The sequence below is a fragment of the Gallinula chloropus genome (genome assembly GCF_964237585.1).
Source record: "Gallinula chloropus genome assembly, chromosome: 6".
Lineage (NCBI taxonomy): Eukaryota > Metazoa > Chordata > Aves > Gruiformes > Rallidae > Gallinula > Gallinula chloropus.
Genome location: NC_140091.1, coordinates 18777630 through 18793137, shown reverse-complemented (window position 1 = coordinate 18793137; position 15508 = coordinate 18777630). Strand labels below are relative to the sequence as shown.

Below are 15508 nucleotides of genomic sequence, written 5' to 3'. Positions count from 1 at the left end.
ATAGGGTTATTAATGGTACTAAATGCAAAGCTATTAAAGTTCATTATTAATTAAGGCTGAACACTGCCAAAGCTGTGTTCTGACTTCAAACAATACCTGAACCCACAACTTCTTGGGGCTTTGGTAAATTTTTCAGTGATGCAGTAAGCATGTCTTCATCCCTTTGCATCTTTTTAGCCGCACTATAAAGAGCCTGTTGACGAGATTTAATGTGCCCGATGCATCTTTTGCACTGCTGGTGCAGAAGCACAAAGCACATCACCATCTTTCATCAGTCCAAGTCCTACAAAGCTAACACAGGTAGGGAGCAGTAAACACGGCAATTTACAAGCCCTCCTAAAACACTGCAAGAAATCCAATCGAGCATTTGCAGCTATTAGCCAGAAATATTTTAGGAGCTGTCCCAACACCCAGGCAGTGCCAGATCTCAGCCAAGAGCCTCTAACCAATGCACAACATGCCCTCCAAGCAGCCATGCTCCAGCAATCCCTCTTAAACTGCAGGTAGACAACCTCCTGCGAAGAAATCACAAGGTAAATAGTGTCCTTGGATGTGATGGCATCACAGACATGTCCTCACCTACACATTAGCACTGTGTCCTCTGAAGGACCAGGCAGTGATTCCTCATAGCAAACCCATTGGCATTAAGTATTGGTCAGTACACAATAGTCCCAACAAGAGTAATGGGGGTGAATCCATCCGTGGTGCAACTGGGCTGGCATCAGTGATTTTAGGCTGGAGATAAATGTGGTCCTCAGAGGCTGGATTACCACCCCAGGGCTCACAATCAATACCAGAACAAGAAGTGAGCTCCAAATCAAGGCAAGGTTAACCCATAATCCAGAGCACGGGCAGGGGGTGAAGCCACTTTAACAGGAGGGATTTGTCTGCTCAGAGTGTCAACTCAAACAAGCTGGAGCCTGTGTGGCGTAATTTCATGGTGTTTAACATCAAGGCTGCCGTTCCTATAGCTACTGGAGGAAACTTAGCAACCCAGGCCGCAGCTTCTGGGGCACAGGAAATGACCAGAGGATGTGTGGTTCTGTCACCCCTGCATTAACCCTTTGGAGCCTACATGCCATACTGCTGTAGCACTGAAAGTTAGGTGTGTCTCTCCTCAACACCCATGCTTTGTTAGTACTGGATTAACTGTTTCCTTTAAAATACTACTAATAAAAAATAGCAAAGAGAATCTGCCTCTGTCACTGCTCAAGGGCTATGGCTGGTGGGGACATTGGGCTCACTTGGAGCTGATTTAGGCTCCACCAAAGCCAGTAGGACTGTGCATGAGTCAAATCAGCCCCATCGAGTCTGGATAACTTTGCCCAGAAGGACGTGGCTCTCAAAGCTAGTGCAGAGTTTCAGAGGTAACACCAACCATGCTCTCTTTCTTACGTGTCCCCAGGTCCTGCTGTGCTTGGCTGACCAAGGCTGGCTTAAAAGGCTCCTCCAACTCCCAAGAAAATGGGGACTGACAGTGAAAACCCAGTCCTGAGGAATGTGCTCATCAGCTTCAACTTGCTTCTGCTGGGCACTGTCCTCAAACCTTTTGAGTGCCGGCTGGAGGTGACAACAGACCCAGCCGAAAGACCAGCAGTGGATGAGGAGGGTGGCCTTGCCAACTGCAGCCCACCCATCAAAGAGCAGCCCATGGTCTTCCACCACATCTACAACATCAACATTCCTGTGGACAGCTGCTGCTCATCCATGTTCAAGTCTTCAGCCGAGGAGGTGAGTTCAGAAGACGACCAGCTGGCAGAGTACACGGAGCAGACCTCCGACAGCAAGAGCCGGGTCACCTTCACCCACAGGATAAACTTGCCCAAGCAGGCCTGCAAGTGCTCCACCTCCCTCCCGTCCCTGCAGGAGCTGCTGAGCAGGATTGAGATGCTGGAGAGGGAGGTCTCCATGCTCCGGGACCAATGCAACTCCAATTGCTGCCAAGAAAATGCAGCCACAGGTAGTAAATTCCATCCTGTTAGCTCTTGCTGGGTACTGAGGGCTTGAGCAAAAGGCAGGAGAAATAAATACAAAGCCGGTGATGCGGCTCAGAGTGGCAACAGAGGAAAAACTTGTGCTCACCCATGGCGTGGCTGTGGGTTTAGGGAAAAGCCTGACTTAACCCTTCAAGGTAGGAAAATCCCCTGGATGGGATTTGGCCACTTGAGCCCCCATGCCCTGCAGAAGCCCCATAGCAGCCAGAGCCAAAGCCCCATCACAGATAAGACCCGCAGTCGTGTGGGTGATCTCCCAACCCTGCACTTCTCGCAGTGCTGTTCGGAATCAGCCACCATGCGCGGGACAGGGAGGAGAGATGTGGCTGCTGCTCCCCTGAGCTGACCCTTGGCTGCAGGCAGCACCACAAGAGCCAGCGATAAACCCCTTCATCATCTTCTCTGTGGCACGAGAAAATCAGCATGAAAAGCTAAGTTAAAAAAGAAAAAAAGAACAAAATCTACAGAAAATAACTTCTGTTGCCACGAAAGATGCAAACAAAACCTGTAACGGGCATGAAAACCATCAACAGCTTCCTCTGAATAACAGCATGCTCCCCAAGACCCCCTATTGGGGTCACCCCTATCATCAAAGACAGACCCTCATTTCCCTGCGGCTGCTCCTCAGAGCCGGGGAAGCAGCACGTGGTTGAAACAAGATGGGTTAAGGAAGGCTTGGGCAGGAGGCTGCATTTCAGTAGCGTGGGGGGCTAGCATGCTAGTGGGTCTCCTTGGGTTTCGAGGAGGCGGGTAAGAGGGACTGCCCCTCTGGATGCAGCAGTCATCAAGCTGCATTAAAAAATAAAAAAGATGACAAACCAGAAACCAGCCACCCGTGCAAAGCAAGAGTTAAACAAAGAACCACAAAGAAAACACCATGGGGAAAGAAAAACCTGTGCTAAAGGGAGTTAACTTGAAACTCCGATGGGCCTATTTGGGTTACTTGTAGCGCAGGCAGATGGTCGCATTAAATATTCATGGCTTGGTGGAGTCCCCGCTCCCATCGCAGATGCGCTGAGCCAAAACTGGAGTAATTTCATTTATTTTTACCAGAGTTGCTTTCAATTTGATACACTGCAGAGGAGATGGGGATCCCTACCCCACTGCCTGAGGCATCTCCCCCAGGAGAGCTCCTAGGTTTTGGTAACTTCACTAAGGGCTGAGATCTGAAGAGAACCTGATCTCCATCCCCAGTATTCATGGTTTAGGTGGGAAGCATCCTAAAAAATACCCCAAACGGGTCTGTCGGGCACAGCGTGCAACTGAAACCCATTGATGTCAGCATCTGCTGTGCTTGCCACAGCTAGGGTGGAAAACTTAGTTGGGGGACAAAAAGTCACGCAGCTTGGGGTCTTCAGGGTGTAGAGGTTTCCCAAGGGTGCTGGGGGAAGCATGGAAAAGGTTTCTGCTCTTCCTTAGTTCATAACCTGCAGCTGGATCTGTGGCTCCATGTCAAAGGTAAAAGAGGAGACTGTTGGCAGAGTGATGGATGCTGTTGTCCCCATGCATCCCTCTTCACCCCAAGGTGTCCTGTACTAGGCTGCCAGGTACAGGGGGGGACATCAGAGATGATGGCCATGGTGGCCATGTGCTTTCCCACTAATCCAGCATACCTCATGATACGTTCTGCAAAGCCAAGAATAGGGATGGAAATGATGTCTTTGGGTACACACCAGCTTTTTGTAGGAGATTGAGCTAACAGACAGGGATCTCTTGCCTGTAAAAAGGAACAGTGGGTGGAGAGGAGACAACAGGAACCTGTTAAAGTTATGGCTGGTGCACAGGGCCTGGCCAGGGAAGGGTTTTCCCCAGCAAGAGGTCTAGGGAGGTTCCCATCAACTGAGCACTGAGCTGAAGAGAAACCAGAGGGAGCACTTGCACTCCCACACAGCTGATGGCACGCACAGCCAAGAAGGCCAGTGCTCCTGAGGGACACTCCCAAGCCCCAACATGAGCCCATATCACCGACTCTGCCCCTGCCAGCCCTAAAGCCAATGGCTCCCTAAAGTTAGGCATGCTCAGCCACAGGGAAGGCCATGCCCTGCGTGCTCCACACCCTTCTTCCCCTCCCCTACAGCCCACCCAAAAGCTGATCCGGGGTAAACACTGACCTTTTTCCACCTCTGGCTGGGTGAGCTCTGACCCTCGGTCCCACCTCCTTGCAGGGCAGCTGGATTACACCCCTCAGTGCAGTGGCCATGGGAACTTCAGCCTGGAGTCCTGCAGCTGCGTGTGCATGGAGGGCTGGGCAGGCAGCAACTGCTCTGAGCCCCTCTGTCCCCGGGGTTGCTCCAGCCGCGGTGTCTGCTTGGAGGGCCAGTGCATCTGTGACAACGACTACGGGGGCGAGGACTGCTCCCAGCTCCGCTGCCCTGCTGGCTGCGGGTCCCGTGGGCTCTGCGTGGACGGTGAGTGCGTCTGTGAGGAAGGTTTCTCTGGGGAGGATTGCTCCCAGCTACGGTGTCCCCACGACTGCTCAGGAAAGGGCCATTGCGTCAACGGCACGTGCATCTGCCAGGAGGGCTATGCCGGGGAGGACTGCAGGTGGCTGCACTGTCCCAACGCCTGCAGCGGCCATGGAGTCTGCCAGGATGGTTTCTGTGTCTGCGAGGATGGCTACGACGGGCAGGATTGCTCAGCAGGTAGCGAGGGGCGGGCATGGGGAGAGTTATACCTTGATTTATAAGTGCTTCGAGATGCCCAGAGACACATAGAAGCATCATGAAGCTTGGGAGAAACCCACACCTGGCAGAGCATGTCACATAGGATCTGCTCAGGCTCTGCAGTTTGACCTTCTCCCTGTTGTCCCTGCCCCAGAGACGCCATAGTCAAAAGTTTGGGAGGCAAGCAAAAAAACAGCAAGGTTTGTCCCAGTATCAGTGGTAAACACTTCGTGCAGCTTGCAGGAAGGTTCTCCCAAGCCCGTGCCTTGCCATAGTGTTTAATACAACAACAGAGAACACGTAACTCCCAGGCCAAATCCCACAGCTGTGTCCCACCGCATACCCTTCCCCACAGCCGGGCGGGAGGATAAGCCATGTGTGCTATGACAGTCTCCTTACCTCTACCCTTCCCATCAGTGGCTCCTCCTGAAAACCTGCGAGTGACTGGAATCGGTGACAGCTCCATCGAGCTGACATGGGACAGCCCTGGGGCAGCCACTGAGTATGTGGTCTCCTATCAGCCGGCGGTGCCTGGGGGCACCCAGCTCCAGCAGCGGGTACCCGGGGACTGGAGCAGCATCACCATCACGGAGCTTGAGCCAGGCATTGCCTACAACATCAGTGTCTATGCAGTCATCAGCGATGTCTTGAGCATCCCCGCTAGCTCCAAGGTGATGACTAGTAAGTATCCTACTGCACTTGCTGTTTGATACCCAGATAACCAGAGGTGATGCTCAACCTGGCTAGCGTTTTCCATAAAACACCTTCTTGCAGCAGAAAACTGAGGCTTCAGAAAAAAATAGATAGATATCAAGGATAGTTTTATCACCATTTATATCCTTATGGGGCTATAGGAAAGGGTGAAATGTGTCCACACTCTCTGAAGAAAAAGTCTGGATGTAAACCTGAACAACCGAAAATCAAAGAAGCTTTCGGTGTCTGATTGAGCCCACAGAATATAGCCCAAATCATCTTAATTTTTGTTTGTTTGTTTTTCCCTCATAGAAAATATTGCAATATGTCATAGAAGTCACAGGTTCTCTTCCCACTCTTGGAGAGCCTCCCTGTGACATGGGTGACAGCGCAGCTACGCATTGGGAGATAAATAGTCCTGACCGGGACCATGATGCATAGAGTAAAACAGGAGCATCAAGCTGTAGTGGCAACCACCTAAGAGGGTCCTCAGAAACTAAAAACACAGAGGGAAAACATATTGACGTATTGACTGAATGACAAAATTCATTCAGGCACTCTTTGTGCGACCCCATTGTGCCGCACAGTGCCATTAGGTGCAACATGAAGGAATGCTGTGGCACTCAGTAGCCCAGGCATTTTCCCCCCTCCCCCTCTAACCTGCCTGGAGGGGGGACAAAGGGGCAATAACTCTGCTTACAGCTACCAAAAGGTCCCCGTTTTCAGTGTCCAGAGAACAAAGTAGCCACAAGGAGTGGCTCTGCTTACCACCCCCTGCTCCCTTCCAGACCTCGCCACGCCGCAGGGGCTGAAGTTCAAGACCATCACAGAGACAACAGCGGAGGTGCAGTGGGAGCCCTTCTCCTTCCCCTTCGATGGCTGGGAGATCAGCTTCATCCCCAAGGTACTGCCACCGCACTGCAGGGTAGAGGCGGTCACCCTAAAAACATCGGGCAAGCGGGTGCCAAATTAGCTTCCAATTATCTCCATCACCCCCAAAAAAATTAAATAATCCTGGCCTCTGTTTGCAACTCCTGTGCTTCACATCAGACATTCCCCAACCCCTCAACCCCATTTTGCCAGCTTGTCTTCACCCTAGCAGTCTTTTGTGTCAAGACATACATGTCCTTCAAAGAGATATCTTGATAAGATCAAGAGACCAGCACATAAACCTCTCAGCCTCACCACCTCTTGCTGTGACCCCCCCTCCTCCTCCCTTCCACCTCCTTCTCTGTGACCCTTTCTCCTCGCCCGTGCTCTTAGCACATGAAAGCCGCATGAAGCGGGCGACATCGGACCGAGCAGCCGCCTCGGCTCTCAGACAACAACAACCTTCAGCATCCTCAGCTACTTCCTGCCACGGAATTTTAATTGCAGTGATGAACAGGTAGAATTTGTGCCAGAAAAGATGAAAGGATGAAAATGTTGCCCTAAATATCGCATATTTTCCATGTGCAGTAACAAAAATTGTACATGAAGTATTTCATCTATATTCATAATTTCTACACCATTTAGCCATAAGTATAGCTTCAATTGTATATGGAGCCTCTTTACAAGAGCATTCAAGCCCCAGCAGTAAAAGAAATGCTGATTAAGGGCTCAATTATGCCATTTTTCACTTGTACAAAACCCTCACTGGAGTCAAAGGCAGCTCTGGGCAGCGGAGAACTGCAGAACTTGGCCCCAAAGTTTTAAATGCTCTTAACTGTGAATTATCATTATGCAGCAAGGGTCTGATTGCTTTAAATGACTCTTTCCCTCACTTCCAAAGAGACTGGAAGGGTCTGGGTATGATTTTGGCTATATCCATGCAGATATTGTGTCAGAAGTCAGAGTTCAGGTACTGTAGGTATAAACCCTGGTGTAATTTTCATTCACTGGGATAAAAGCCAAAACGACAAGGCAACATCAGGGAGGAGATTTTGGCAGCAAAAAAATAGCCACCTTTCAACCATTTCATGGATATTCAGCAATTAAGCCTAACAGCATCCTCCTGAAGCAGATAAATGAGGATGTATCCAGTTTAGGGTGAGGGACAGAAGCAAATTTTCTCCCCACAGGGTCATCAGATGTAGGGTGAAGGTGGGTTTTTCCCCCAATAAATGCAAACTGTTGGCTCCATTTCTGTTTTAAAGCTTAAAACTCAAAACCATGCAGAAACATTTCAGAACTTGAAGCGATAAAGTGCCGAAGGACGTCTGCTCCTAGATGCAGGGTTTTGGAGCAGGGAAGGGATGTACCTTGCTGGGCTTTGACGTTCTCATATTCATCAGTCACGCACATGGTCCGGCGCTCTGAAGACACAGCCGTGCTTTCTGCCCGTTGCCTGTTAAAAGTCGGTCTCTCTTGAATCTCCACCATCAGCTTTTCTCCTAAAATAAGGCAGAAGGTGCTGTTTCCTTCACTGCCTGGAAGATAGACCAGCTCAAGCAAACACTAAATCGTTGCTGCACCCCAAATAAACCCAAAACCTAGTCCCAGAGGTAAAAAAAGTTATAACAGCATCATCACAAATAACCTCCATGCACAGAATTAAACCCACTCTGCCTTCATGAGAAGTGGGTGAAAGGAAGTTAATTTGGTCCTCAGCATCCCCACAAGGATGCTGACACCCTCCTGCAGAGAAATCCTCCTTCCGTGGTCCCTGTGATGTTCTTGCCCCCTGAAAGCGGGGTCAGGGCGGGAAGGGCGGCTCATCCATCTGCTACATGCACAGGGGATGGAGGTGGGGAGGAAAGAGCAAGCAATGACAGAACTAGAAAAGAGAATTAGGGAAAGTAAGATGGCAATTTATGGCCCAAATGGAAGATTTCCTGTTTAATGAGAGAGGATCTATGCGCAAAGATTTGTCTAGTGTGTTATTAGTGGAGAGAGAGGCAAGAAAAGATCCTTTGTCCAAACACTGGCAGGAAAGGTGACATTTGTGGTTGCTTGAAGCTTTTTTGGTTTTTTTTTCAGAGCAAAACCACAAAGCCTAATGAGTTTAATGAAGACAACTTAAAAAGTAGGAGATGCCAAAATAGACCTTAAGGTTTCATACCTAGGTATGAGCCACAGAAGGCTCCTGGAAGCTGAGTAGCAGAGGAAAGGAGTCCAGCCTGGGCTTTGATTTTATCATTTTTTCTCTTCTGGAAAACAGGAGACATGCAGTTGGCAAAATACAGAAGTTTGGGGCGGGAGGAGGGGAACAATGTGGGTGGGAAGAAGGGATGATGGGAAGGGTTTCTCAAGCCCAGCAACATGGGTGCTCCATGCTTGGTGGACAACTTCACCCTGGGCTTGTGCACCTCCATGGTGAGACATGCCAGGGCAAGGATGCCATATGGGGAAGCAGGGTTGGGGCATAGAAGGATGCGACATGAGGGGAACCTCCTCCCCATGTATCAGCCCCCCCCAACCCACCATTTTTATTAATTATTTTTCTTTTTTAATGCTTATTTCTCCCCCTGAGCAGAACAACGAGGGCGGTGTGATTGCCCAGCTTCCCAGCACTGTCACCACCTTCAACCAGACAGGGCTAAAGCCAGGGGAAGAGTACACCGTCACTGTGGTGGCCCTGAAGGAACAAGCCAGGAGTCCTCCCGCCTCCGACAGCGTCTCAACCCGTGAGTGAGCTTGACTTCAGGCAGCACTGCAGCTCCCAGGGCTTGGTCCCCAAAACATAGGTCCCATCAGAAAGAGCATCCTGGCAACTGCACAGGCAGGGATAAAAACGAGCACCTGCCCAAGCTACAGGTGCATCACAGCAACAGTTTCTTCTTTGTGCAGTATTTGGTCCCTCTCACTCCCAAATTGCTGCAAGCACAGAAACCGTGGCAAGGTTAATGGGGTTGGGAGTAAAGGCACAGGTCTGCTTTTATTAGATATCTAGATAAATTCCTCCTCTCCGCTAATCTCACATTTCAGAGGCTGGATGCCCCCAAGACACGTCTCTATAAATGTGTTTCCTGCTCATATATAACAGATTAAAACTCCCACCTGCTTTTGTGCTGTTAAATGCCCTCTATTCCCAGCCTATTCAGACGGATCAGGAGCCAGGAACGACGGCATATCCCCTCCTAACCCATTTATCCAGCCAGCCTGGCCCGTAGGCTAGAGGAAATACAACTGGGTCTTCTCTTTGCCGAAGGAGGCATGGTGATGGGCATTGCTCACTGTAGAGAAGAGGCTGTCCATGCCATATCTGCTGCAGCCTACCTTGGCAGCCCGGCAGACATCTACCTCCATCTGAGCTGTTGCAAGTGGAAACAGCATTAAAAAAAGGAACTGGAAGGTTGTTGTAACGAGGTGATGCTCTCTCCAGGCTGCTAATTCAAAGTAATGATGAGAGGGAAAGGAGGGTCCCTCCTCAAGCAGCAGCTTGCTGCAGATCAGGGAGTCCTCAGCACAGCCTCCTGCTCCTGCTTCGCCTCCCTGCTCAGCAAGACATGGCTTAACAGAGACACCTCCTGGTCGAGCCCAAATCTTCCTTTCTCTAGCAAGCAAAAACAAGAGAGGTTGGTACTTGAAGCTCAGGGGGTGACCTTTGCAGGGGAGCATAGCTGGACCGGTGGGCTCCCAGCTCTCTGTTGCATGAGGGCATCCCCAACGCTGGTGTGTCCGCCCTCCTCTGCGGCACCCCCATAGCTTTGTCCCCACCATCCTTGTTCCGCCCCAACACCCTGCGCTGGGGTTGAGTAGCACAGGCACAGTTTTGGGTTGCACAGCTAAGTGTGACTTGTGGTACCCCAGCATCACCTGGACACCTTGTAGCAGTTGGGAGATTGAAAGTTTGGATGTGCATGACCTGGTAACCCAGGTGACCTCACCTCAACACCCTACTTCCCAGCCCTCCTCCCTTCTCCCTGGACCTCACCCTACTGCTCCCAATTCCCCCATGCCCTCTCTAACCCTCCCTGGTCCTTCCCATCCTGGCCCACACACATCTTCCCCAGGACTTCTCACCCCGGGGTACAGCATTCAGCGCATCCTTGTGACTTAATGTTGTTGCCCAAGGTATACGGCATAATAGACACAGTATAGCTTGAATCACAAAACGAGCACATTTTCATGCCCACCTTGTGACCATTTAAATGATGAAAGGGGCTGCCTGGCAGGCTCGCTGCATCCACGCTGCAATGGCATGGGAGCGATGGCCAGGCTTGGTCTGTCCATCTGTCCGTGCAGCACTTATGTTCTACTGGACTCAAAGCATCCACCACCCAGACTTGAGCCCATGATTTCCAAGTTTGGAGGAAGTCAAGTGTTGGGGGATGCAGAGGACGGAAGGGCCCAGATTCTCTGCAAAAAAGAAAGCAGAAATGTCCAGAACAGTATGAATTTAGCTAAACTCCCTTTATCTGAGAGGGTTTGGTGGACACCCACTGTGGTCCCCACACCCAGCTAGCTAGAAGGGCTTGCCAGAACAGTAGCATTTTCTCCTCTCTCCCCATAACAAGCGCATCAACAGCTTTATGAGCTGGATCTCCCACCTTAAATACAAACTGGGAGCTGGCACCAAAGCTGGAACATTTCTAGAGAGATTCCTCAGTTCTCGATGCTTGGATTGGTTCTTGGCCCCACATTATTTAACACATTGTCAACGCCTTTCAAAAGACATAATATCCTTGCTGATAAATTTTGCCAATGACAGAAAGGCGCAGAAAAGAGTAAATTGAGTGGAAGGAAATCATCTGAAAGCAGTTTGAATGGCTCAAAGAGCCGGGCACAAAGGAAAACTGGGGTTTTTAATGCATCACAAAGTTAGCTGGGAGCAAAGGAAATGGACTCCAGTTAGACATAGGTGGGTTTATCCTGGGAAATTCTGCCTGGAAAAACCGGGGTGGGGATTTGTTGCTGACAACCAGCTCCGCTCCAAAGAAGGGCATGAGTTGCCTTATTGCTGTGGGGGCGTCAACGGGAGAGCTGCTGGGTCCTGCTCTAGTGTCCACAGCTTGGAAGAGACACTGGTGGAGAGGGTTCAGGAACCCTCTACCTCTCCACCAGAACACTGAGACGAGGGACCAGGAACCCTCCAGGACCAAACCTAACGAGTATCCTGGGGGGGGGGGGGGGGGGGGGGGCGGCGGGGAGGGCATGTCTCTTCCCTGCACTACCTCTCTGCCACATCCCCAACTACTAAATTGGGCCACTCCAAAGGTCAGGTTAAAGCAGCCCTGAAGCTTGGTGTACCCCCAAAGCCACCATCCTTCCCCATCCATCTCTTCCAAAGTAACAGGTGGCCGTTTCCCCCCCCACCTCCTCCACAGTCATCGACGGCCCAACGCAGATCCTGGTGCGGGATGTCTCCGACACAGTGGCCTTCGTGGAATGGACGCCGCCACACGCCAAGGTGGACGCCATCCTGCTGAAGTATGGGCTGGCGGATGGGGAGGGCGGGAGGACCACCTTCCGCCTGCAGCCCCCGCTCAGCCAGTACTCCCTGCAGGCCCTGCGCCCCGGTGCCCGCTACCACCTGGCTGTCAGTGCCCTCCGGGGTGCCAACGAGAGCCGGCCGGCCCTCGCCCAGTTCACCACAGGTAGCTAGCTGGCTTTGCCGGGAGAACCGGCGTGAATTTTTAAGGCTCCAGAAAGCATGGGCAGGTGGTTTGCTGTGATCTGCAGATGGACTGTCCCATAATAAGCAGGGCAGGGGGGGCTTGTATATTCGGAACTAAATCAAGGGTGGGGGGTTTTGCACCTGGGATTTAGTGGCACCTGTTTTTTTGACCCAGCACGGTGAGATGGGGTTGAGTGCAGTGTACTGGGAGGAAGTGACATGAAGAAAACACAGTGGTTAAGATGCAGGTTTGAACGAAGATGCCTGAGCATGGGTTTCTCACATCCCGTCATGGTTCTGGCACAGGGCAGAGCAAATGATTCACCTCACCTCAAACCACATACACACAGCTCAAACCACCCTCTGACCACTCTCTTCCACTTGGACCTAAGTTTCTGCGTAGTCCCTAAACCTCCAGCACCATGGGTCTCCACCATACCCCACAGGGATGCTCAGATGGTCCCCCGGGGCAACCCCAGGTGACCCCAGATGCCAACAACCATGCAGATGACTCAAAAAACCCCTTACATTTAGGTGACAAGCACCAAACAAACCTCCACCTTGGCCACGTGTTGCCTTGGCACCAAGGCTGAACCTGCTGCTGCCCAGGACACACATCCCCCACCACCTCCAATTCCCATTTAGACCCACCGCTCAGCTTCAGCTCACAGCTAAAACTTTAAACCCCAGCAGTTTACACCCTTAGCACCACCCGTAGATCAACGTGAAATTCTCAAAGCACCAAACCAGCAAACACAGGGCTGACTTCAAGGCGACGCTCGCTCCCGTTCAGCACCAAGAGCCAAGGCAGATGCGTTGCCTGAGGAATCTGCAGTCAAGCTGCTGGAAGCAGTCCAACCAGAGACACGGTTATCTTGTTTTATATCCTCTCTGTATTCCCTAACTGGTCGGTAAAACTTTAATTAATGTTAAGCCTGCAGATAGCTAACAGGTTTAATTTACCGTGCCAAAGAGGAAGAGGTAGAGCATGTATTTCAGTGCTGGTTTATGGTATATAAATTACTTGTCGTGTACATTACTGGGGGATGCTAGGCTCCTATTACAATACCCGTGGCGTGCAAATTGCGCCTGTGTGTATATTTCTACAGATAGATATTTCAGAGGAGATGCTCACCCTGACTGATTTGCTGCGTTAGCCTTCCTTGCTTTATTTCTAAAAGGCAACATATAAAAACCTTCTCCCATCCCCCGACCCCCCAAAAAAACCTCAGATCCATCAAGCAGCAGTAATTACCCCCCATCTGCTGGCACCCAGCCCCTGCCAGGCACCAACCCGTTGCTCACGAGAAGGTTTATCGCGCAAGTCAGAGCAGATCCGGTGCACAGCCCCGGTCATGCTAATAAACAACCCCCCTTTGGGTTGTGTCTGAGTGTGAATGAGCCTGTAAAGATGTGGGAGGTTCTTCTAAGAGCAGTTCACACCAATGGGTGACTGCTGCAGAGTTCTTTTGTGGCCCCACCCCCACCCCTTATGCACGATGCCTGTTTCCTTTACTCTAATATAGGGGGGGAAATGCTTTTCTTTTTCAAGCAACATGCAATTAGCTCCTGAAGCAACTTACCGAGAGATGCTGCAAGTAACCCATGGGTGGCACCTCCAGGTCCATGCTAATCCCCAGTCCCTGCTGTAGGGACATGCCCCAGGAAGGCGGAAACTCATGGGCATCACACCTGGGTGCCCCTCTGCTGCTATTTAGCCGTGTCAAGGCTACAGGGTGCACCCCCGGTGCCCGGCAGTGAGACAGAGCCTCTCTCCCTTGTGTTGCACAGATATCGATGCCCCCAAGAACCTGAGGGTGGGCTCACGGACACCTGCCAGCCTCGAGCTTGCCTGGGACAACAGTGAGGCTGAGGCACACAGCTACAGGGTGGTCTACAGCACCCTGGCCGGGGAGCACTACCACGAAGTCCTGGTGCCACGTGACACCGGTCCCACCACCCGGGCCACCCTCACAGGTACATGTGCACCCACATGCCCTTCCTCCCTGTCCTCTTCCCTTCAAGCAGTTAGGGTAACAGAGATGTCCAGATCAGCACTGGTGCTTGTTTGCCCTTATGCTGGCACATATCTGAGGCTGGTTTGGGGTTTACTAGCTACTGGAGGCAAGGTTTTCCTTGGGATGTAGTTTGCTTTCCCCTCTGTGGGTCTGGATTTGGGCATTGCTTATCCCCAACATGTCTCCAAGTGATACGCTTGCAAGTGGCGCAACCTCCAGCAGGGCTGTGACCACGTCCCAAATCGAGCTGGCAAGGGGCAAAGCGAGAAGTGGGGAGAAGAAAGATATTTTTAGGCTGACAGGGAGGAGAATATTGTTTCACCTTGGGGTTTTTTTTTTTCCTTCCTTCCTTGTTGGGAAAACTGCAGGCACCAATGCCCCACAGGCAGCCATAAGGATGCAGGCTGTCCAAGTTCATTGCCTTTTTCCCAAATCAGAGGCAAAGCAGACCCAAATCCAGGGATGCAATTTTTGAGCACACAACCCGAAGCCGTACATTAGCCCCACCTGAAGCATTTAGTTATTCGGGACACCACGAGGGCTGCAAACACCACCCACCTCCCGCTGCTGGGAAAGTCCTGAGCACCCTTCACGGCCGCAATGCCACACAGCACCGTGTGAGATCTGGTTTCCTAATTCTTCCCCTCAACTAAACCGCTCGCCTGCCAGATTCGCAGCTCCGGCGGCATTTTTTTTTAAGCAAAGACAAGACTGACTTACAAATGCAGGGGAAAAAAGCTCACTCATTCAGCTTGCAGGATGCTGGGTTCTTCCACGTTGACTCTCTTTGCCCTCCTGGGACCTCCCCAGCCCAAAGAGGACTCAGACATCTCTGCCAGATGGACCTATGGGAATATGTTCAGTGGGAAAGCCGAATGCCAAGTTCCCAGCGAGTCATAAGGAAGGCTGGAGGGCGGGAAAGCAATTTGAGCAGCTCCCTTGGGAAAAAAGCCCAAACCAATGTGGTATGTGGAAAAAAGAAATGTTAGGGATAGCTGCCGCTGCGTTCGTGATGAGGGCATGCATGGAGAAGTGGGATTAGATGGGAGGGGACAGAAGGGATGGGAAGACCCAGTGCTGGTCCCCTGGTAATTTTACTCTAGGCATTTGCTGCCTTTCTAGGTGAGGAGGAGCATTAAAAATGGGCCAGATCCTATATATAGTATATACATATATATATACACACACACTATAGTGTGTACATATAGTATACTACAGTGTGTATATATATATAATATATACACTATATATACTGGGGCAATACTACCCCACTGACCTAAACTGTGATGACATCCATGGCAGAGCCCGAATTTGCTCCAGAGGAAGGGACAGCACAAAGGGACAGCCCAGAGGCTCTTCCACTCTCTCAGTAAAACTAAACACAGCTGGAGACTCGCGGCACAAGCTCCAGAGATACAGAAGTGTCAGTCAATGGCAGTGAATGATTTTTTTTCAGTACAGTGCCTCCATCATCACTTCAGTGCATTGCTTCTAGCTCCCAGGGCACTTCCTAATAACCAAGCAATTCTTTTTTAAAAAAAAATCTAATTGCATCGAAAATAACAGAAAAAAACAATCCCAACCCTTGCTGCAGGAGAGCCA

General features: G+C 50.9%; 1 protein-coding gene across 2 annotated transcripts in view; it reads left to right on the top strand.

Annotated features, from left to right (window-relative positions):
• Nucleotides 1-1464: 1464 nt before the first annotated feature.
• Nucleotides 1465-15508, top strand: part of TNR (tenascin R) — a gene marked incomplete at both ends in the record, with an annotated part of 30026 nt that continues 15982 nt past the window's right edge. For both annotated transcript variants that reach the window (XM_084266342.1, XM_084266341.1), the window contains 7 exons: nt 1465-1960; nt 4160-4636; nt 5075-5338; nt 6139-6254; nt 8805-8955; nt 11599-11868; nt 13680-13865. In XM_084266342.1, coding sequence (XP_084122468.1) covers nt 1465-1960; nt 4160-4636; nt 5075-5338; nt 6139-6254; nt 8805-8955; nt 11599-11868; nt 13680-13865 — 1960 coding nt within the window. The remainder of the gene's footprint in view (nt 1961-4159; nt 4637-5074; nt 5339-6138; nt 6255-8804; nt 8956-11598; nt 11869-13679; nt 13866-15508) is intronic.